The 23,822-nt window shown below is 36.9% G+C and overlaps 1 protein-coding gene across 4 annotated transcripts in view; it reads left to right on the top strand.

Moving 5' to 3' along the window:
• Positions 1-23,702, top strand: part of cenpe (centromere protein E) — a 36,100-nt gene extending 12,398 nt beyond the window's left edge. The window contains exons 23-58 of one of the 4 annotated variants that reach the window (NM_001327759.1): positions 1,170-1,315; positions 1,398-1,670; positions 2,033-2,245; positions 2,929-3,069; positions 3,728-3,928; positions 4,408-4,509; positions 4,599-4,682; positions 5,180-5,452; positions 5,811-6,023; positions 6,310-6,378; positions 7,329-7,412; positions 7,825-7,947; positions 8,109-8,300; positions 8,635-8,835; positions 9,178-9,369; positions 10,304-10,483; positions 10,890-11,069; positions 11,433-11,570; positions 12,853-12,945; positions 13,235-13,318; positions 13,621-13,737; positions 13,939-14,106; positions 14,675-14,776; positions 15,442-15,522; positions 15,700-15,801; positions 15,886-16,068; positions 16,362-16,577; positions 17,054-17,260; positions 17,852-18,055; positions 18,437-18,583; positions 19,299-19,411; positions 20,190-20,287; positions 21,044-21,149; positions 21,501-21,781; positions 21,889-21,954; positions 23,246-23,702. In NM_001327759.1, the coding sequence (NP_001314688.1) occupies positions 1,170-1,315; positions 1,398-1,670; positions 2,033-2,245; positions 2,929-3,069; positions 3,728-3,928; positions 4,408-4,509; positions 4,599-4,682; positions 5,180-5,452; positions 5,811-6,023; positions 6,310-6,378; positions 7,329-7,412; positions 7,825-7,947; positions 8,109-8,300; positions 8,635-8,835; positions 9,178-9,369; positions 10,304-10,483; positions 10,890-11,069; positions 11,433-11,570; positions 12,853-12,945; positions 13,235-13,318; positions 13,621-13,737; positions 13,939-14,106; positions 14,675-14,776; positions 15,442-15,522; positions 15,700-15,801; positions 15,886-16,068; positions 16,362-16,577; positions 17,054-17,260; positions 17,852-18,055; positions 18,437-18,583; positions 19,299-19,411; positions 20,190-20,287; positions 21,044-21,149; positions 21,501-21,781; positions 21,889-21,954; positions 23,246-23,358 (5,486 nt within the window). In that variant the 3' untranslated portion in view covers positions 23,359-23,702. The remainder of the gene's footprint in view (positions 1-1,169; positions 1,316-1,397; positions 1,671-2,032; positions 2,246-2,928; positions 3,070-3,727; positions 3,929-4,407; positions 4,510-4,598; positions 4,683-5,179; positions 5,453-5,810; positions 6,024-6,309; positions 6,379-7,328; positions 7,413-7,824; positions 7,948-8,108; positions 8,301-8,634; positions 8,836-9,177; positions 9,370-10,303; positions 10,484-10,889; positions 11,070-11,432; positions 11,571-12,852; positions 12,946-13,234; positions 13,319-13,620; positions 13,738-13,938; positions 14,107-14,674; positions 14,777-15,441; positions 15,523-15,699; positions 15,802-15,885; positions 16,069-16,361; positions 16,578-17,053; positions 17,261-17,851; positions 18,056-18,436; positions 18,584-19,298; positions 19,412-20,189; positions 20,288-21,043; positions 21,150-21,500; positions 21,782-21,888; positions 21,955-23,245) is intronic. The other 3 variants (XM_005168005.5, XM_073949125.1, XM_073949126.1) reach the window with 3 other exon arrangements.
• The last annotated feature ends 120 nt before the right edge of the window (positions 23,703-23,822 follow it).

Raw genomic sequence — 23,822 nt, forward strand, 5'->3', positions numbered from 1 at the left:
GAGCTAATCTTTACCCTTTATAGTGCACTCATTAGGAAAAAAAAACATAGTTTTTTTATATATATTGTTAGTAATGTCAATGGAGTTAGCATATGATTCTTCACCCAATAAAGTGTGGAACCAGCCTTAAATGCATTTACCCAAATTATTCTACTCAGTATCTCTCATGTCGTCAGGGTCTTAAAGTTTTAAAATCTCCTAAAATTCAAAAACAAAATTATACAGGCCTTAGGTCTTAATTTCACTGAAATATGCTGATGTATACCACTAGAGTTGGCTTGTTTTGACACGTTATTTAAAATATGTGGCTAAGAAATAACAAAATTGGAATTTTTTTGGATGAAGCGAGTAAATCCTTAGTGTTTAACTCTGTACAAGTCTGAAATTTCATTCATCATGGTCCTTAAAATGTATTAAAGTCTTAAATTTGACGTGTGAAACCATTAATATTAAACCACTATATTATGTATTATATCAAAGTTTATGGCTGCACAGCGGCGCAGTGGGTAGCACGATCGCCTCACAGCTAGAAGGTTACTGGTTCGAGCCTCTGCTGGGTCAGTTGGCATTTTTGTATGGAGTTTGCTCCGGTTTCCCCCACAGTCCAAAGACATGAGCTAAAGGGGAATTAACTAAATTGGCCCTAGTGTGTGTTTGAATAAAAGTGTATGAATGTTTCCCAGTGATGGGTTGCAGCTGGAAGGGCATCCACTATGGAAAACATGCTGGATAAGTTGGCGGTTTATTCTGCTGTCGCAACCCCAGATTAATGGAAGGACTAAGCCGAAAAGAAAATGAATTAATCTAAATTTATTTATTGACTCTATTTGTAGTCAGTTTGGACAGAAATGCATATCTCCATATCTCAACTCTCTCCTAAATAGTTGCATTTTTCAAAAGCACATTGCACATTTTATTCTGCTAACTTTTATCAAAAATTACTAAGGATTTTGTAAAAATTTAATAACAAAATTATTATGTCTATTTATTATGTCTTAAAATATTTTAATTTCTTTTTTTTATTACCTAGAAATTGTTCATTATGTGACAAATTCAAAGAGAAATTTAATTAATCGAGTCACAGAGGATTTTAATTTTTTTTTTTGAGCTGTAATCTAAATTGACTATGAAGATGTTTTAATGTTTACTCTACTTATCCTCCTCTATAGATCTGACAGATAATGTTGTGTTGGAGAAAACAGTGTGTGATTTACGTAAGGAGCTTGATCAGATCCGGGAGCGAGAGCAGAGTCTGCAGAGTAAAGTGAGCGAGTTGGAAACACTCCCTGCTAAAGTAGACGAATTACTGGGACAGGTTAGAAGAGCTGCTGCAAATCAGTTTCTGAGTTACTTTTGTGTCTGGATGACTTTATCAGCTCTCTATGGTTTACCCTCAGGTGTGTGTTGTGTCTGAGGAGCTGCGGAGCGTGCGCGAGGAGCGAGACGCTGTGTGTTCTGCTCAGGCCAGTGTGAATGAAGCTCATCAGAGGCTGACAGAGGATTACTCTACAGCTCAGCATCAGCTTCTGCAGATGGAGAGCGATCTGCTGGAGGCGCAGCTGAAGGAAACACAACTGAGCCAAGAGCTGAGCGACAACACACAACAACTGCACAACATGCAGACGGAGAACGACACGCTGCTCACATCACTGCAGGAGGCACAGCAGAAGGTACACACACACACGCATAAACACACACACACACACACGCAGGGGCTGCTCCATTATGGGGAAAATCAGAATCATGATTATTTTGGTCACAGTAGTAATTACGCTTATTTAAATTGATTATCGTGGGCCATATTTAGTTTCTGCACTGTAAATCAGGTTACTATTACACCTGTACATTTCTAACATCCTGACACTTTCACAATTCTCAACACCAAAGCAGAAGCTGGAGAAAGTAAAATCAGCCTAGCAGAAAGTTCACAATGATGGAAAAGAAAAAATACAACAGAATAAAAATACAATCAACACTAATATAACACGTAATTATACTTATTTCAACATTTTACCCTGCTCGTGTGTGTCAGTGTGAGCAGCTGAGCGCTGATCTGGCGTCAGTCTGCGCTGAGAGAGATCTGCTTCTGTCTGAGAAGATGGAGGGAGAGTCTGAGGAGCTGCAGAGTCTGAGAAACACCATCAGCTCCATCACAGAGGAGAAACAGCAGATGCAGGAGATTCTGCAGAGCCTCCGGGAACAGCGGGACCAGCTCAAGACGGACCTGGAGGAGAATGTGGAGATGGTAAGCGCTTACTCATAGAGGGCTGATCATATGGAGTTTCTCTGATGCGGATATTTAGAAATCAGGGCAGTCGATGTGTTTTCCTTCATAAAAATAGACTGGATGCAGATAACTGCTTAAGTTTAACATTTATTGAAAAACAAATGTCTGTTTAATCAGTGCAGTATTGACTTTACAAGCAAGTGTGATTATGACGATGCAGAAATTTAGAATAATATAAGAGGAAAATATCAGATTGCACCATCAAGCAGCATAACGAGCTGTTTTAATGTCTAAATATCAATGGAAGTGAATGACACTGGAAGTTTTGAGCTACAAAGATTCCAATGGCAATGCCTGCTCGTATGTCAAGCTACAAAATTTATCACATTTATTAGCAATCACAAGTAAAAATTGCCTAAGTTAATAAAAATAAACACTTTCACTAACATGTAGATGTAAAGTTATGCCACATGTGACCTCAAACTTCCTTTCTTTGCCTCATATTTGCTCCAGTTTTGTAGGAAGAGATGGTTTTGATTCACATTAGATGGAAACGCTGCTTTATTCTCAAGTATTTGATGTAGTATTCCAGTTTTGCACTTTGTCTATTTTCAAATCAGCCAGATTAATCTGTTGACCTCTAGTTACTCTCACAAACACGATGATCTGATTTGTTTTAAACTCTGTTTATTTCCCTGCAGATGATTGAGACTCAGGCAGAACTGAGAGACGCTCAGGAGAAAGTGAAGGAGCTTCAGGGAGAAATAAACCGTCTGGAGTCTGGGAGAGTGGAGCCGGATGAGCAGCGAGAGGACGGACAGATGGACACGCTGCACCAGCAGGTACATGCCAGTAAAGGAAAACTGAGGTTTATTGCAGAGATGAAACATTTAGTGTTCTGCATTCTGCCTTTCAGTGTTTCTCTCATCTTGTCTTGTTATAAATCCAGTGCACTTCCATTCCTCTAAAGCACAGATCAGTTCATGTGCAGTAAAATGCAGTTTACTGCGAGGTGTGCTTGAAATTAACAAGGGTTATTAAAAATGCATTACACTGCTGATGTTGTGTGTGTGTGTGTGCGCGCTGTCAAATCTGATGTGTGGTGTATTTATGAGATTCATAAAGTCTAAATGTTTTTATTATTTGTTTTACTGTCATTTACTTCACATTTTGTGTTAGCCTGTAGACTTAAATCACAGTTAAACTTTGTTTGTTCAAAGTTTAATCACATCCAGAATACGTTTTTGACACCGTATGTGTGTTAGTGCTACACACATGCATATAAACTATACAAAATCAGTGTTATTATATAGATATTTAGATTTTATTCATGTATAAATATACACATTTTCTCTAATATATGCATGCATGTGTGCATTTGCATATACATAATAAATCTACATATTGCACACATTTTAAAAAGGTTTATTTTATTATGCAATTAATCATGATTGGTCTTTATCACTGGTCTTAATGTTAGTGTATCTTGTTAATGTGCAGATAAAGCAGCTCACAGAGGAGCTGCAGGCCACAGTTGTAGAGAAGGAGCGTCTGCTGTCGGACAGATCTGAGCTAATGGAGAAGATGAACACAGACGTCACATCTTTCACAGAGCAGAGAAGTGAGCTGCAGGAGCGACTGCAGCAGCTGGAGAGAGACAGCGATACTATGAAGACACATCTGGAGGAGAAGGAGCAGACGGTGAGCAGCCTGTACCACAGCAGAGTCAGGACTTGTGTTAGGCTATACAATAATCAGGGTTTTCCACTGCTCCTGGAGTTTTAAAAACAGCTTGCCCATGCTTCCATCCACATATTTTATGCACATTTTGGATTATCACATAATAAATGCTTGATGGAGACACCAAAATGTGCATAACCGAGTAGGATAAACTCTTTATGTGATAATAAAAAGAGACTCTGCTGTAAACACATTTGGTGAATAAACTCTGCATGCGCTTCATCAGTATGCGTGATGTGATGTTGTTTTCATTGATGATGATGATGATGATGTATAAATATGTGTGATGGGGTGCATTATTAGACGAAGCAGTATTGCAGTCATTGTGTTTGTCTGTTCATTTAGATGACCTGGAAATTCAGCTTTTTAGTCAGTGGAAGCCTGATGATTTTTGTATGTTGTAATATTTGTAATGCATGTTTTGTTTTATTTCTCTCCAGATTCTCCAGCTTCAGAGTGAGTTACAGGAGAAACAGCAGCAGCAGATTCTGGACCAAGATCAGCAGGACTTCAGCGAGGAGAAGACTGATGAGCTGCAGCAGGTCAGGGATCTTCATCTTATTACTCTCTTCTACATTGTTATATACGACTGCTTAATCAATTTAATCTGATGTTTAAACCTGTTCTACAGATCCAGACACTGAAGGAAGAGCTTGAGGCTGTGTTAGAGCAGAAAAACCAGCTGACATTGAGGCTTGAAGAGAGCGCTCAGCAGGTCAGACATCAGCCTCAGATCTGGAGCCCAAATCACTCAACATCTCAAGGCTAAAAACTCCTGATTTGCAGATCACATTTTGCAGTGCAAACTTTAGGACTATACAAGCAAAACTCCTATCACTGTAAAACATATTTTACTGGACTGTCTTGCTTTTACTGATTCCAGAAGGACTTTTTATGAAATGAACTCTTTTAAGGACATTTTTGACAAAGTGGAACCAGAAAAGATTTTAGAATTTTTATCATGTATTAACACAAAAAATCTTATTTAATTTATGTTTTATTTTGTTTGTTGATTTTTAAATTGTATATTTATTGTTGAAAGATTCCTGCCATGAAGATAGCCTTGGTTGCTGACATGGCACTAAATAAAAAATACATTACATTACATTACATTACAGGACTATACAAAGTAGTTTAAAAATATAATAATAAAGCATCAGCCTATATAATAATAATTGTCATCAGCCTAATACAGATGTTGACTGTTCACAGGTGTGTGTTGTGTCTGAGGAGCTGCGGAGCGTGCGCGAGGAGCGAGACGCTGTGTGTTCTGCTCAGGCCAGTGTGAGTGAAGCTCATCAGAGGCTGACAGTGGATTACTCTACAGCTCAGCATCAGCTTCTGCAGATGGAGAGCGATCTGCTGGAGGCGCAGCTGAAGGAAACACAACTGAGCCAAGAGCTGAGCGACAACACACAACAACTGCACAACATGCAGACGGAGAACGACACGCTGCTCACATCACTGCAGGAGACACAGCAGAAGGTACACACACATATGCGCATAAACACACACACACGCAGGGGCTGCTCCATTATGGGGAAAATCAGAATCATGATTATTTTGGTCACAGTAGTAATTACGGTTATTTAAATTGATTATCGTGGGCCATATTTAGTTTCTGCACTGTAAATCAGGTTACTATTACACCTGTACATTTCTAACATCCTGACACTTTCACAATTCTCAACACCAAAGCAGAAGCTGGAGAAAGTAAAATCAGCCTAGCAGAAAGTTCACAATGATGGAAAAGAAAAAATACAACAGAATAAAAATACATTCAACACTAATATAACACGTAATTATACCTATTTCAACATTTTACCCTGCTCGTGTGTGTCAGTGTGAGCAGCTGAGCGCTGATCTGGCGTCAGTCTGCGCTGAGAGAGATCTGCTTCTGTCTGAGAAGATGGAGGGAGAGTCTGAGGAGCTGCAGAGTCTGAGAAACACCATCAGCTCCATCACAGAGGAGAAACAGCAGATGCAGGAGATTCTGCAGAGCCTCCGGGAACAGCGGGACCAGCTCAAGGCCGACTTAGAGGACAGTAACGGCATGGTGAATATCCGCTCTTATATACAGTGTTAAAAAAAATCCTCATACCCTGTGAAAATCTCTACCTGTACTTGCATCACACCCTGCTTTCAAAAGAGCTTTGGGATACAGTTGTAGAAAGGCGCAGGTTAGGAGAAGAGGCTACAACAGACAATTCAAAGCCTGATAAAGTTATTTGGATTTTAGGCTTTATGACCAGTAAAGTCATTGTTTCAAAGGCGTATGATGATTTTCTATAAGCGCTCTATGTGATGGTTAAAGGAAGGTGTTTATAGAGTGTTTTTGTCAGCTTATGCAGGCTCAGCTGGAGCACGGCGGCCCACAGATCGACACACCGCATGATGAGCTTCTCCAGCAGGTAAACACCCACACCAGCTCCTCATCTGAGGCTGTATTCACAAAAACATTTAAAGAGACAAGAAACTCTAAGATGTAGACGGTTATATAGTTGAAGTCAGAATTATTCGCCCCCGTTTAATTTTTTTTCCCCAATTTAGCGGAGAGCAAATTTCTTCCAACACATTTCTGCACATAATAGTGTTAATAACTCATCTCTAATAACTGATTTATTTTCTCTTTGTCATGATGACAGTAAAAAATATTAGACTAGATATTCTTCAAGACACTTCTATATAGCTTAAAGGCTTCACTAGGGTAATTAGGATAACTAGGCAGGTTAGGGTAATCAGGCAAGTCATTGTATAATGATGGTTTGTTCTGGAGACTATCGAAACAAAAAATAGCCTAAGGGGGCTAATAATATTGACCTTAAAATGGTGTTTAAAGAATTAAAAACTGCTTTTATTCTAGCCGAAATAAAACAAATAAGAAAAAAAATAAAAATATATAAAAAATAAAAATATATAAAAAATAAAATAAATAAATAAATAAAAATAATAATAAATAAAAAATAAAAAATTTTAAATAAAATTTTTATTTTTATTATTTTATTTAAAAATAAAATAAAAAAATATTATCAGACATACTGTGAAAATGTCCTTGCTCTGATCAACATCATTTGGGAAAAATTTAAAGAAGGAAAAAAAATTAAAGGGGGGCTAATAATACAAACTTCAACTGTATATGTGTGACACACTGCTAAAAACACTAGTAGGAAACCTACATTTCAATATTGAGTAATAATTGGTTATTTGCGTGCGTGCGTGCGTGCGTGCGTGCGTGCGTGCGTGCGTGCGTGCGTGCGTGCGTGCGTGCGTGCGTGCGTGCGTGCGTGCGTGCGTGCGTGCGTGCGTGCGTTGTCAATTTGGGTCTGAGCGCATCACACTGATCATGATTATCATCTCTTAGATTCAGCAGCTGAGAGAGGAGCTGGATGCTACCAATGAGGAGAAGAACCAGCTCAAGTCTGACCTTCAGGAGAATGTGGAGATGGTGAGAGACGAATGTGTTGTGCTAATGTTTTCAATAAAACCAGGTTTTCCTCCAAGTGCTATGAAATTGTCCAGTACTTTTAATATATTGTTTAATATTTTAATATTTACTTCTGCTCAAGTGTATGTTTGATCAAAAATATTATTGCAGTGTAATGTTTGAAAAGTATAGTTTTTTCTGTCATCAAATTTATCATCAATGTTCATTTGATCAAGCAACATTTTGTATTATTGTTAATGTTAAAGGAAAACTGAAAACATGCTCTGATTTTGTGGAGTCTGTGAAATTATATTTAGTTTTTCAGGATTCTTGGAAGAAATTTCCGCGCTTTTAAATGAGCAATGAAGAGTGCTCTAATTATGAGTCTGTCTAATGTAAAAGAAATCATCTTTTTATTTTTATTTTAATGCAGACAATTGAAAATCAGGAGGAGCTGAGAGCAGCCCTTGACAAGGTGAAAGATCTGCAGAAGAGTTTAGAGGAGTTGCAGACTAAACAGCAGGAGTCTAAACACAAGTCACAGCTGGAGCTCCAGGTAGGTCACACTCGCTCATTACTGGCTTTTCAGAAATAAGTAAGAGATGCACAGAATTTTGGGCTACTGAAAATGGCATTCACAGCATGTTACTCAGTGTTCAGCCAGAGTTTTAGTTTGTACATCACTAGTTGTAGTAAATAGCTGCTGTGTGTGTGCAGATGCAGCAGCTGAGAGAGGAGCTGGAGAGCGTGCGTCATGAGCGAGAGCGTCTGCTATCCGAGCATTCACCGAACACACACACTGATGCGGAGCAGATGAAGGCCGACATCACGTCTCTGACGGAGGAGCAAGAGCAACTTCAACGCACACTGCAGGAGCTGCGAGACCAGCTGATGCAGACAGAGCAGACGGTACACTCTCAATGCACCCTTAATGATAATCTGACTGCAGCGTTTGAGCTTCAAATCAGCAGGATAGGGAAAAGGAAACGGATTTAGTCACCACTGTGTACTTCTGATGTACTTTAAAGCTCTTGTGAAGTGCTTGTAAATGAGTTTAGTTTTGTATAATGTAAAATCTGACATGTCCAATCAAATACTAAGAGTAATGTTGTGCCACACCAATTGTTTCTATGCATTCTGCATGGCATCCTTTTTTTCTTTATAGGTTTGTTCAAATTAATTTTCTTATTTATTAATTAATTAATTAATTTAATTCTGATTGTTGAACTGTGTCTCCTCTTAGGTGCTCCAGTTGAGGGCAGATCTGGAGTCTGTGTGTGCAGAGAGAGAGCGTCTGCTGATGGACAGGAGCAGAGATGTGGAGGAGATGGAGAAGATGAGCTGTAGACTGACGGAGGAGAGAGATGCGCTCCAGCAGACCGTACAGCAGCTCTCAGACCAGAGCGAACAGCTGAGGAGAGATCTGGAGGAAAACCAGGACATGGTGAGACTCTCTGCAGATCACATCATCATCATCTTCATCATTTTCATCTCACACGTGTGCTGATCATCAGGGTTCCCGCATTGAATGGGAATTTCTTTTAGGATTTCTGATATCTAAATCCTACAAAAACTGATGAATTTTTCAACATTTGCAGCAATATTTGTGTCTTTTTTTCGTGTTCAAATGTACACATCTTAGTTTTTTTTTTTTTTTTCATTACATTTTTATCCTCACGATCGATTGGTCTATATTTTTTTTACTTGTTAGCCCATGATGTGTTGCCCAACATATGTGCTGAAGATTTGTTTTTTCTTCTGATTGTTAATCTGTGTCTCCTCTTAGGTGCTCCAGTTGAGGGCAGATCTGCAGTCTGTGTGTGCAGAGAGAGAGCGTCTGCTGACGGAGAAGAGCAGTGATATGGAGAACCTGAGCTGTAGACTGACTGAGGAGAGAGATGCGCTCCAGCAGACCGTACAGCAGCTCAAAGACCAGAGCGAACAGCTGAGGAGAGATCTGGAGGAAAACCAGGATATGGTGAGACTCTCTGCAGATCACATCATCATCATCATCTCACCCGTGTGCTGATGATCACTGTTCACATGGCTCATGGTGTTTCTGGAATATCATAGACATTTTTAAAAGTTACAGAATAGAAATTCATGAAGTCAGGGAATTTTTTTAATAATTATTATTGTTGTTTTTATTTATTTTTTGTCCAAGTTATGGAATATCAGGGATTTATTATTATTATTATTATTATTATTATTATTATTATTATTAATAATAATAATAATAATATTATTTTGTCCAAGTTATGGAATATCAGGGATGTATTATTATTATTATTGTTATTAATATTATTAATAATAATAATAATATTTTTGTCCAAGTTATGGAATATCAGGGATTTATTATTATTATTATTATTAGTAGTAGTAGTAGTATTTGTCCAAGTTATGGAATATCAATGATTTATTATTATTATTATTAGTAGTAGTAGTAGTAGTAGTAGTAGTATTTGTCCAAGTTATGGAATATCAATGATTTATTATTATTATTATTAATATTATTATTTGTCCAAGTTATGGAATATCAGGGATGTATTATTATTATTATTATTATTTTGTCCAAGTTATGAAATATCAGGGATTTATTATTATTGCTGTTGTTGTTGTTAGTTTTTTATTTATTGGCCAAGTTAAGGAATAGCCAGGTTTTATTTATACCACTTTATTTATACCATTTATTGATTAATTAATTGTTTTTTTCATCTAAGTTTTGGAATATCAGAGATTTTGTCTGTTTATTATTATTATTATTATTTTACTTCCTGTTTAATAAAATGTATTCTTTCTTAAGTGAAACAGTGGTGTTTACATCTAAGCCCATAATGTGTTGCCCAATATATGCGCTCAGGTTTTAGCTTTTTTCCTTCTTCTGATTGTTGAACTGTATTTCCTCCTCCCAGGTGCTCCAGTTGAGGGCTGATGTTGAGTCGGGCTGTGCTGAGAGAGAGCGTCTGCTGACGGAGAGAGATCAGGATCTGGCCTCCATCACGAAGGAGCGAGAGCAGCTCCTGGACCTCCTAAAGGCCAACCGAGAGGAAAAGAACCAGCTGAGGACAGATCTAGAGGAGAACCAGGAGAATGTGAGTAAATGAACTAGGGCTGAATGATAAATCACGTGTGATTTCATGTGGCAGATACAAATATTAGTCATACACAATCTAAAATAAATGGAAAATTGGTATTACAATGCACCAATTTGCTACTGAAATATTGCAGACAGCCATAATATTATGGCCGTCTCCAGCAGATGATTCACTTATTCAGATAATCCGTTCAGAGTAAGTCTCCAGTAAATGGTTCACGTATCAATAAGCCAGTAGTTAATAGCATGAATTGTGAGCTAAACTAAAGTGTTACTGATGTGTTGATTTTAAACTCCAGCATTCCTGTATATACCCTGTATCACAATATTGCATATGGGAATATTTTCTAACAGCACTAATGGTGTCAGTGAAAGCATCACCCTGATCTCCTTTTTCTGTGCAGCTGCTGCATCTGCGTCAAGAGCTGGAGTCGGTTTCTGCAGAGAAAGATCATCTGGTGTCTGAGATGAGCCGAGAGCAGAAGGAGCATCTAGAGGAGATGAAGACGACTGAAGAAAAGCTCAGCGCTGTGACAGTAGAGAGAGACCAGCTGATGGAGAGCAACACAGAACACAACCAGACGGTAAGAACAGCACAACATCAGCTGCTGAACACTGAGGCTGCGTCTCAGTCAGCTCCATTCACTAGTCACTAGCCTGATCAGGCTGTCAGATGTCTCAATCATGACCATAAGCCTTAAAGGGTCGGTTTCAGAGAGTTAGAAAACCTTATTTGTGTAATATTTTCAGCTCAAACTGAAACACACACTCTAGAGACAGCAGACATGCGTTGCACATCTGGTAAAAAGCATAAGAGTTTTATATATTGCCTTAATGTTTGAGTTTTGCTTGTATTTAAGAATGAAATTTGAATTTAGGGTTTCAGCTCTACTTTGCAGTGGGAGATGTGTGAATTTCCTGTTTGATAAGAGTGTCATCATTGTCAGATTGTGCAGCTGAGAGCGGATCTGCAGTCAGCCTGTGCTGAGAGAGACAGTCTGATGGTGGAGAGAGATCAGTCCAGCTCATGCAGCGCTCTGAGTGACGGAGGAGACCTTCAGGAGATCCTGCAGGGCGTCAGAGAGGTAACACAACACTGATGGTCTGATCTCTCACTAAATCTCTCTTCCGCAGCGAAATGTTAAACACATGCTTTTAAAATTACTTATTTTTTTGTTAAGAGAAAATGTATTTTGTCTGGAGAGATTTTAGAAAAAATAAATAAATAAAAATAAAGATACTTTAAAGTGTGAATCCTTTAAAAAAAGGAATATTTTGTTAAAAGTAAATTTTAAAGTGTGTTTATAGGCTGTCTGCGGAGTCTTTAAAAGTGGATACATCAATGTAGAGAAATTTATGGTCTTTAAAAAGTGTTAAATAGTATTTGGCAAGGTATTAAATTTTATATAATTTTTTATTATGCAATGCTTTGCTGTATGCTAAAGTTTGCCTGAATTAAATCTGCAAATATCAGGATGCTGTGTAGTTTATGAAATCAGTAAAGCCCTGCTAGATTTGACATTATGCTGCATACCAAGGCCACACCATTATTTCTGCAGCTCTACAGGTGCCAACCTGCTGAATTAGCTAGATTTAATTCTTTATTCAGTGTTTATAGAGTTTTATTCCGTGTATGAATAATGTTTGTGTTTTAGATACATTTTTTTTACAATAATATTTAGTTAATATACTGTTAGTTAATCTCGCCAGCGTTTCCTGTTGAAAAGTGGTTATAAGGTCTTAATGTATAAAAAGAGTCTTAACAAAGATCTTAAAAGCTTTTGAATTTTATTCTCTGATTCCTGTTTATTCTCTGATTTAGTTTGTTTTCATCATCATTGTTTTGAAATTGTGAGCACACAAATTGTGTAGAAGGCGATCAGGATACTACAGTGAGCATGAAAAGAAAATATGTGCAATAACCAGAATACAAGAAATTATGAATAATATATGAAAATAATAAAATCACAATAATAACAACAATAAAAAGGGCAATCTACCCTGTTAAACTAAAGATTAAATGACATAAATATAAAAACTACACATTAATAAATAAACACTACAGCTAAAAGTGCAAAAAAGCTGTACTAATGAATGAAATGTTAAGTAAAGGTAATATTAACCTAAATTAAAAGAAAAATCATATAACATTTATTTTATAAAGCACAACAAAAACAACAGGAGTTCACCACTGTGCTGTACAAAATGTCTACAAAAACATATAGTAATAATAGTAATTTAAAAGTTGATGTTCATAGAAAAGATTCTGTTTACTTTATGGATGGTTAAAAGTCTTTGAAATGCCTTTTTATTTTTATGGAAATGTGTTATTTGTTAACTTAATAAGCTCTGTGTGTCCTCCTTCAGCTGATCCAGGTTCAGGGAGAGCTCAAACAGAAGAAGCATCAGCATTCTGATCCGCTCAGTCCGACACACAAGCAGAAAGCTCAGCTCCAGCAGGTACACCACAATGCTGATGCTAATAAAATTATACTTATAGGCTGGATGGAATCAAGAATGTACCCAGTAACACTTTACAATAAGGTTGTTTTAGTTTATGCATTTACTAACATGAACAAACAGTGAGCAATGCATTTAAGCTTGTTAACATTGATGAAAGTAGTTGTTAGTGCATGTTAACTAGCATGAATTAGTATCTTAATAATGCATTAGTAAATGTTGAACTATGATTAATAAATGCTGTACAAGTAAAGGTCATACATGTAAAGTGTGTGTGTGTGTGTTGCAGCTTCAGTCTCTGACCACAGAGATGGAGTCTCTGAGGAATGAGAGGATGGTGCTCAGGAAAGACCTGGAGGACGCGGCTGCAACTGTGAGTCTTCACATCATCACTGTAGAGTCAGCAGATCATGCATGCAGATCTTACATGTTAAGTTTAATTTTTGGGTATCACAATGGTTCATGAGCATGTAGCACTTGGAAAGGACAGTGAGGACTTATATTATGTAAAAAGGCCACTTCCGGGGGTGAGCGCAGTTATTGTTTTGTTTGTGAACTGCCATTGTGGACATGCAATAAAAAGGAGACTAGTTTCTCATTTAGTAAAAATACATAGAGATCATACATGCAGATCTTCATACGACAGCTGTTTGACTGAACGTTTGTTTCCTTCAGTCTAAGATGTATCAGGAGCTGCTGCATGTCAGTAAAGAGGAGCTGAAGCAGCAGCAGAAGGAGAACACAGAGCTCATGGAGCAGAGTTCAGCACGGGAGACGCAGCTCCAGCAGCAGGTCTGTCACACACATTTAATTATTCCGCTTTCAGATGGTTTAAATCTCAATTATGATTACTTTTGCAGTCCATGACACATTTGTATTCAAAACGTTTTTTGTCACGAGGATAGCCAGTGAAAATGACATTAAATAAAGGGATAGGATTTCTTATGTGTGGAGTGAGTGATTCAGTGTTGAATCTCTTCTGTTTCCCCTCAGCTGAATGAGCTGAATGAAGATCTCACTGCTTTAAAAGTGCTGCGAGACCAACACGACACTGAGATTCAGAGGCTGCAGTCAGAGCTGCGTTCACTGAGCAGAGAGAAAGAGGATCTGCTGGAGAAAAGCAGAGCGGAGGGAGAGCTGCTGAGACGGGACCTGCAGACGGTATGCTGATTAATGAACGATCAGATACGTAAATTCTAGCTTACACACATACATACATACACACAGAAAGACCTTTTTAAAAAAGATTGTGATCTAAAATGTACCCATTCATATGTGATTATTTGGTTACGCTTTATTTTAGGGTGTTCTTATTACAGTGTGTAATTATTGATTTAACATCTCAGTTATATAAAGTCATTACACAACACATTTATTGCAGTTATTATAGTAGTAGTTTAATACAACTTCTAGGCAAATGTACAATTAAGAATGTTTGAATATAAAGTAAATATTAAAAAATATATAAAGCACTTTTTTGTTTGCCTAATGATTACATATCTAACATAAAATATTGCAAAATAAAATGCTTTCAAGCTCGCAACCTTCTCACAATGCTGTTATTCACGTTTGTCTGCATCTCCATGGTGGAGTTCGAGATTGTGGTCATCCGAATGAACAAAAAGTGTTACCGTAAACAACATTATGCAACAAAAGATTGAGCTTAATATGAAGCAATAAGACTTTATTTTGCACATGTGATATATGTTGTTCGTTTCTGAATGCGCAGCTCCAGGATCAGCTGGAGAAATCACCCACAGAGCAGCTCCTGCAGTCGCTCACTGAAGAGCGGGATCAGCTCAGACGAGAGCTGCAGGGGAAGATGGAGAAGGTGAGGACTTAATATTACTGCACCGTTAAGGTTTTCCACAACATGGAATTTTAAAAGGTCTATTACAGACATTGAATGTCAGAGGAAGTGCTGTATGCTGTGTGTTTCAGCCACTCACAAACATTGGGTGAACGCTTAATATTGTCAATTCCTTTTACAGCACTGATAATGTAATTTAATTAGTGCTGGGCAAAGATTAATGGTAATGAATCACATTTGAAACGAAGCTTTCTGACATTTTATATATGTGCATTACATATATTTATTATGTATATGTGATGCATGAAAACAAAACTACTATTTTATTACATAAATATTTAAATTTTATATGTAATTTGTATTGAATACAGATTTTATATCTAAATATACATAAATATTTTCTAAAGTATATGCATGTCTGTGTATAGTTATATATATACATGTTAAAAATACTCCGCACACACACTTAAATTGTCAAAACAAATTTCTTTTTGGGATGTGCTTTAATTTGTCTTCCACTAAATGTTATTAAAGGTTAATCAGTTAGATGAATTCAGCATTAATTTATTTGTTCAAGTGTGTAACAAGACTGTTTAAACACAAGTGCCGTCAGGAGCAGCAGACGAGTGCTGAAACTTCTCTAACATCTCCAATATTTGTGTTGCTGTTGTTGTATTTTCCATCAGCTCACACACATCGAGACGAAAGCAGAGCAGCTGGAGAAGCAGAAGATCCTGCTGGAGTCTGAGGTGCACTCGCTCAGCCAGGTGTGTGTGTTTCTACACTACTCAAAGTCATAGTTTTAATGGCATTTAAGGAATTTATTTTTATTATTTATTTTTTGGGGGAGGTTTAGGGTGTTTAAAATAAACAATTCATAGTTTTGAACACCTTTGAACAAATCCTTCAACCTTGTTTTTAAGATGAGTGTGTTTGTGTTTCAGTCTCTCTCTGAGGTGAACTGCAGCGTTTCTCCTGATCAGAATAACACACAGTCCAAACACTTGATAATGGCAGGGATTGAGACGTCAGAGGAGAAGCTGCAGGTAAACGCTGATGTTGAAGATGAAGAGCGTTTCTCTTTCTTTGACCAATAGTCTGACAGTAGCTGTATTTGCTCCTGTGTGCAGACGGCCTTTACAAAGCTCCAGCAGATCATGGAGCGTCCGGTGGACCAGTTATCTGATGTGAACCGTGAGGAATGGGCTGTGCTGTATCAGCTAGTGCCATTTATCCCTAAAGAGCGCAGAACCATCAATGCCACACACACCAAAAAAACAACCCGGCTGAACCACGCCATCATCAAGATTGCTGTAAGAGTCACAAATACACACGAACACGCATATCAATTCAATTAGTAAATAGTCATTTATATGTTATATATATTATACATTTATTATATTACAAATAAATATTTATATGGTGATCTTTAGTTTGTAACGATACATTGACAGTTTACTGCTGCCTCATTATCTGCCTAGTATTAAGATATTTATAACTATTTATTAGCATGATATTTGTCCAATATTGTACAGCCTGACACACACACACACACACACACACACACACACACACAGAGTGAGTTGTTAACCCAGTGTCCTCACAGGAGGCGTACCAGCGGCTGGCGCATCGCTTCCACACACACTTCCAGACAGAGCTCCAGCGAGACGTCTGCTGCTTCCAGGAGTCTCGACTGCAGGATCTGCTGCTCTGCATCTCTCCGGCTCCGTCTCAATCCCTCTGCTCTCTCCAGGACGACTTCCAGCAGCTGTGGGAACAGAGACTCTCACACCTGCTGGAGAAACGCCAGCAATACCTGCAGGTCTGATCAGCTTTATTGATTATTAACAAACGCTGCTGATGATATCTGCTTTGTTCAGTTGTGCACCAAAAACCACTAAAAAAGTCCAAATCCAATCAATTTCAGTATTTGTTGAATGATTTTGTGTTAATGTAAAGCCATCAGTATATAGCAGCAATCATATAAAAAGGCAGATATAGAGGGTTAATAATTACATGGAGGAAATTAGTTTATTTTATTTTAGTTTGGTGTTGTAAAGCTGCTTTATGGAATTTCACATTCAATCATTTATTTATAAAGTGCCTTTAAACCACGAAAGTGCTGTACAAGACGGTTACAATCTGTATGAAGCTATTACAATATGAAACTATTTATTAAAATACATAAATCATGATATCTATAAAGCAATATTATTTCAATTTCCTTCACCGTAAAGCTGTTTTGACATCTGCAGTGTTGAATTGAGTGTGTTTTTGTGTGTTTTGCATGTTGTTCAGAAACTGGAGTGTGTGCTGGTTGTCCTGGAGGAAGGGTTATCCAGATATGCAGAGATGCTGTCGGAGGAGCGTCAGCACAGGACTGAAGAGCTGCAAGAGCTGAAGACTCTGCTCAGATCTGCTCACGCTGATGCTGTCATTGAGCTGCTGGAGAGACAGATCAGCCGGCGGGATAAAGCTGCTGAACGACTCAACACTTACTACTTTGTGAGTAAAACACACTATTATTACAGTGGTTACCAACCTTTTTTAGCCCACGATCCTTAACTTTGGCCTTGCTGAGAGGAAAGATCTACACATACAAAAACCTTGATGGAAAAATAAAGCTGCATTTAATAATAATAATAATAATAATTTTCTTAGACTCAGTCTCAAGCTGGAAATGCAAATAAAACATGGCTATGTAAAAGCTCTAGTTTAACCTACTTTAGACTTTAACTCATTCAATCGAAAAAATCTGTGACAATGCACCTGTATTTTAAGTCTATATTTCAGGATGTAGTAGACCACATTAAATAAAAAATACATTTAACTAATCAGCTAAACATTAAAAATTAAATCAAACTAAAAGTGTGAAAGTCTGTTGATGCTGTTATCACTGCAAATGCAATGTGCATATTTTTAAAAAGCACTCAAAGTTAAAATAATTATTCACTCTATTTTGACATGCACAATATTGATATGGTGGACATTATGACAATATATTGAATTATTGAAAATCTGCATGTGTATTTGAGTGATGATGATGATCAGCTTTTGAATTGATTGGTTCTCAATGTTGTGTGTTTGCATCCGCAGGTTTTGCTGAATAAGTGTGACTCTGAGATCAACCCTCTGAAGTCTTCCTCCTCTGAGTCTGAGCGCCGGCTGGAGGATCAGAGAAGGCAGACGCTGACGCTGCTGAAGGCCCAGAATGGCACACTGCCCAAAACTGAAGCTGAACTCCTGCAGGACAACCAGCATCTGTCCCAGCAGCTCCAGCAAGCACACCGGCATGTGGAGGTAGTAGAGAACGTTCAATGCATAAATATTACAAACATAAACATTTGCTGAGCAGCAAACACCGCAATACTGTATCCCAACAATGCACAGGAGTGCAACAACAAGCAGTTTGACGAGTGTTATTTAACATTTAAATGCAGCCAGTTAGATGCACAGAATACTACACTACTCTATGCTTATGATCTAATTAATACATATTAAACTTCTTTAATGTTCGATAGCACTACTGTTGATGTCCTCAATCTAGCTACCCCTGTTTGTCTGAAGTCATCAGAGAAGGGGTCGGGTGAAAAGTGTATTGATTGTGGAGTGCAATACCTAGATTTATCACTAGGTGTCTCTCACATACTGCACATTTAAACATTTTGTTTCGTCTTGCAGGAAATTCAGGAGCAGATGAAGGAGCTGCAGGTCCAGGCTGATGCTTCAAACCAGAAGCAACATGAAGATCTGCAGGAGCTCCGAGTCCAGCTGATGGAGAAACAGAACCTCGTCCAGAGCCTGGAGGACAAGCTGAGGCACTCTGAGGTGGGTTCATTTCTTTTGTGTCTGTGTGTATTTTTGATGATTAGTTTTTACAGATCTGGCTGCTCCTTAAACTGTTGAGGAGTGAAACCAAAACAAAGCAGACCTACAGTAAACACATTCCAGTTCTGGAGCTCACTACACTGCTAAAAAAAGCTCTTCAAGTTTTGGTCTTGTTTTAAATCAAGAAGCATTTTTTTGTAGACAGAGAAATATATTGTGTTTTAAGTAATAATAGACTAAATTAAGTTAATTTTTTATTAAAACAAGCAAAATAATCCGCCAATGGGGGAAGCAAAATCTTGTTTTCATTTGGCAATAGCATTATTTCACCAACCCCACTGGCTGATTATTTAGCTTGAGACCTTTTTATTAAGTGTCACCTATTATACTTTGAACATCTAAATAAGATAATTACAAAGGGATTATAGAGTAATCTATTATATATATATATATATATATATATATATATATATATATATATATATATATATATATATATATATATATATATATATATATATATATATATATAAAGGCAGTTTTGTTTTTTTATTATCCCTGTTAAAGTATTGGTCGTGTATTGTGCTTAAAGCATTTTATCACGCTAATATATACATTTGATCCATAGTAAGATCATATAATTAAGTGGATGCTTTAGCATCTGTGGGTTTCTCTCAGCATTTATATTTTCCATCTTTCTGAATGCATCTTGCAGGCTTTGGTGAAGAGCAGCATGACTCCAGCCGCTTCTGAACTGGCCGCTCTCAAGGACAAGCTGGTGAAGATGGAGCTGGAGCACATCGCCGTCACCACCAGCCATGAGAAAGAGTATGTGTGCAATTACATCTTCCTGTTCATTTCATAATAAAGTCATAATTTTGGCTTGATGAGGTATTAAAATAAGGAAACAGGAGTTCTGTGTTTAGCTGCTGAGTCGGATGTGATAACCTGGAGTGGAGCAGGAGCCCGTTCTTCTCTCTACTGAGGGTTTTGTATAATCTGGGCATCCACTCCAGGTTTTCTGTTCCTGCTCTCCCAAAAACTGCTCTGTTCACTCAGTTTTACAAGTTATTTATTTCATGAATGCCTGAACACAACATTTATAATACTTTTAATGCTTATTCAACACGTAATTACACAAGCATGTCCAATTGTGCACCTGAAGTGTGTGCATCTCAGTTTGCTGCATGTTAAATGTGTTGCATGCAAGATTTCGACTTTACCAAGGCATAAAAATAAAAACTATAATTGCAGATTTACAATTTAAGAATGTGCTAAGTTAACAAGCATGTTTAACAATAGCTTTTAAAATACACAATCTGGTGATAATAAAGTAGTTTAAAGTATCTCCTATTTAAATAGTATTGGTCTCAGTTATGAAGAGTGTTGATTACATTTACATTCAGTCATTTAGCAGACAATTTTGTCTAAAGCGACTTACAATTGATTCAGTGATTCAAGTTCTGAGTAAATAAAGCAACTGTTAGTGATCAGTGAGTTAAAGAAATGTGTCCTGAATGTAGTGCTTTTCCCACTTTAATCCGTGCAGATCCTGTGCTGTGCTGTTTAATCTGTGTAACATGGTTTTCTGATGTTCTCCTGACAGGATTTCCCAGATGAGCTCCATGCTGGAACACAGAGGAGACGTGATCCGCAAGCTGAAGGAGACCCTGAGGAAGCAGCAGCAGGACGATGAGCAGTCCTGTAAGACCCAGAAACATAACTCCATCATAATGATATTCATAATCTGCACTGTCCATGATCGGTGTACAGGATAAGACTTCAGAATATTTTGAAAGAGAGTAGCACAGCAAATTGTCTTCTTTCCTCTCCAATTTATCTAAATGAAATTTAAACCAAGAAGCATTTTCTAGACAAGCAAAGACAAAATAATCAATAAACGAGCACAATAATCTGCCAGTGGAGTAAGTGTAATTATCTTATTTCAAAATTAAAACATGTTTATTTTTTGACACTGGCAGATTATTTAGTTTGCTTTAAGGAAAATTATTATATAATTTAATATTTTTTATTTCCTAGTTTTTTATGAGTAAAAAAAACAAAGTAAATTTCTATACAGTCTGTAATGTTTTTTTTTTTTTACAAATTACAACGGAAAAAATATTTTTTAATAATTAAATTAATAATTTATATTAATGATATAAAACAGTCCATCCAAACATGCCCCAGATAGAATAAAAATATACATCACAGTTCTACTTGGTTAAACTGAAAACATTAACAGTGGAGTGTGGGAAATGCCCTACTTTCAACTCTTAAAAATAAAGGTACGTAAAGCGGCACCAGATTTTTCACATTTGTTTTTAGAAGTGCCAGTCCTAGAAAAGGTAACTCTTTCAAGCTTGAGATCAGCAGCTAATTTCAGTGAGGTGTTTATGAAGAGTGTGTGGTGCTGTATCTTGATTCTTCAGTGTTGATGTGGTGTGAATGTCTCCTCAGTCACAGACGGAGATGAGTTTGAGCTGAAGACCAGCAGTAGAGCCACCACAACACTGAAGGAGAAGAAGATGGAGGATCTGCAGAAGAAGAACGCTCAGTTTGAGAGGTGAGCACACACACACACACTCACACTCACACACACTCACACACACTGTTCAAATGTGGATGATGATCTGCTAAATGAGTGTTCAGCTCAGCAACATAGAGGAGTCTTGTGTTTATTAACTCTTTATGATGTGAAGAACTCTATAATATGGTCACTTCATTGACATTGATTATAATATATTGTTTGTCATAAGTTCAAAAGTCTTTTATTGACCCCAGTAACACTCCAGGGTTTTCCCAATGAGTGCCATTTCAAGGGTTAATTTAAGATTAGCAGTCTGATTAGCAGTCTGTAGTGCAGCGGTCAGCTCTACATGATCACAGTAATCCGTTTTCCCTCTTGTTCCTGTAGTCTGGTGAGCAAACAGCAGGAGGAGATCAGCAAGTGGAAGAGGAGAGCATACAAGATGAAGGAGAGCAAACGTGATGCTCCCTGCACACCCACCAAACGAGACGCTCCCCGCACACCCACCAAACGGCACCCTGCGCTGGCCGAGACCGAAGTCAACTCACCCAAGAGGAGCGTTCTGGACTCACCCAAGAGCCGCTTCTTTGACCTGCGCTCCAGCGTTCCTCTGTCCCTCAGCCATCACACACAGTTCTTCGACAACTCCAGCCTCGGCACTGTTCCAGGTACACACACACACACACACACCATATACGAACATACATGTATACGCACGCGCACACAGAGAGAGAGAGAGAGCTGCACACAGTGAATGCTGCTGTTTTGATGTCAGAGGTCTCCTGTACACCAGCTGAACCCGCCGCCACCGCTGCAGACTCTTCAGACAGTGATGATGAGGGTAAACACACCTCTGGGTGATCTAATACTGCTGCTGTGTGTCACTAACACACAAATCAATGATAAACCCTCACCTTCATCACTGGAGTGCGGTTCACTCACACTGTTTAATGGAGTCAGTCTGGTTCATTCACTGATGTGCATCATTGGTGTGAGGGTGTTTTAAAGACTATGTTGATCAGGTTTTATCAGTTTCACTGCACTGATCTGGTTTAATAAGCGCACACATGTAATATAATCTTAGTGTGAATTAAACTAGTCCTGCACCACTAGTGGAAGGGGATGTTCATGCATGTTTTGTCAGTAAAGCTGGTTCTAGTAAAGCTCTAGTAATGCTTTCAGAAGAAAGTAAAAAATTTTGTTTTGTTTTTTTAACACGAAGATATTTCACAGAATGCTGAAAACGAGTAACCATTTACTTCCATAGTAGGACAAAATATATTTTGTTTCAGATGACATGTATTTTTATGATATTATTATTATTATATAGTTATTATATTTATTAATATTCTTATTATTATATTTATTATAAATGCATTATTATATTACATAATATTACATTTAATTATTATTATTATTATATGTTTTTTCATTATTATTTATTATTTTGTATTATTATTATTTATTATTATTATAAATGTATTATATATTTTTTCATTATTATATTTATTATTATTTTACAATATTATTATTATTTAATTATTATACATTTATTATTATCGTTATATTTATTATTAATATTACATTTATTATTATTATTGATATACATTTATTATTATTATTAGTATCTTATTTATCATTCTTATTATATATTTATTATTATATAAATTTATATATTATGATTATAATATTCATGTATTTTTATGATATTATTATTATATTTATTTATAATATTACATTTAATTATAATTATATATTTGTTCATTATTATTTATTATTATTATGTATTATTATTGAGTTTTCATTTTTATATTTATTATTATTATCATTATACAATATTATAATTATTATTATTATATAGTTAATATTATATATATATATATTTATACATTTATTATTATTATTTTAATATTTATGTAATTTTATTTTATTAATAAGCATTTATTATTATATTTATTATTATATGTATTTATTATTAGTATATTTATTATATTATCGTTGATGTATTTTGTTTTTTTATTATCATTATCTTTTTCTCAATATGAGAAATAAATTGACAAATCTTCTTGCCAAGTAGCAGTGTTGTATATTGCTGGTATTGTGTAACGCTGTGCTCATGTTGTGTTTGTCAGACTGCAGCTCTAATGCCGCCGTGATGTCGAACGCCGCACACAAAGACGACTGGTGGCAGATTCCTGACGCTTCACCCACAAAGACAGACACTAATGCTTGTCCCACACAGTGAGCGGACGGCTGTTCTGAGATCAGCGCGTCAGTACTACAGTCTGTCTGTCTTTTTAATTGTTTGTATGTTGGCTTTTCTTGTTTATTGTTAATAAAGTTTGTGTTTTTATGTAAATCTGCTGTTTTAAATTGTTTATTAAAACGATAAAATAAAAATAATTCCAGAAGTGCCCTGATGAGGATTTGCTGGGACTATTCTGAAAATAACAACACACTGCCGTCTGTTACTGCCAGAAGTGAGATGTTAGATTAAACATTCAGTTGTAATCCAAACATTTGTCAGAAACGTGAGCCATGCTTGAGTCCCTGTCCTTAACAGTGTAATAAAGGGACCTCCACTACCAACATTGTGTGCTGTTGGGTCATTTTCATCCATGCTGGGTTGATTTTGAGTTTTAATTTGTCCACCGCTTTCTCTGTGTTGCAGCAGATGTGATGATTTCTAATCTTATATTGACTATAGTT

The sequence above is a fragment of the Danio rerio genome, chromosome 1 (genome assembly GCF_049306965.1).
Source record: "Danio rerio strain Tuebingen ecotype United States chromosome 1, GRCz12tu, whole genome shotgun sequence".
Lineage (NCBI taxonomy): Eukaryota > Metazoa > Chordata > Actinopteri > Cypriniformes > Danionidae > Danio > Danio rerio.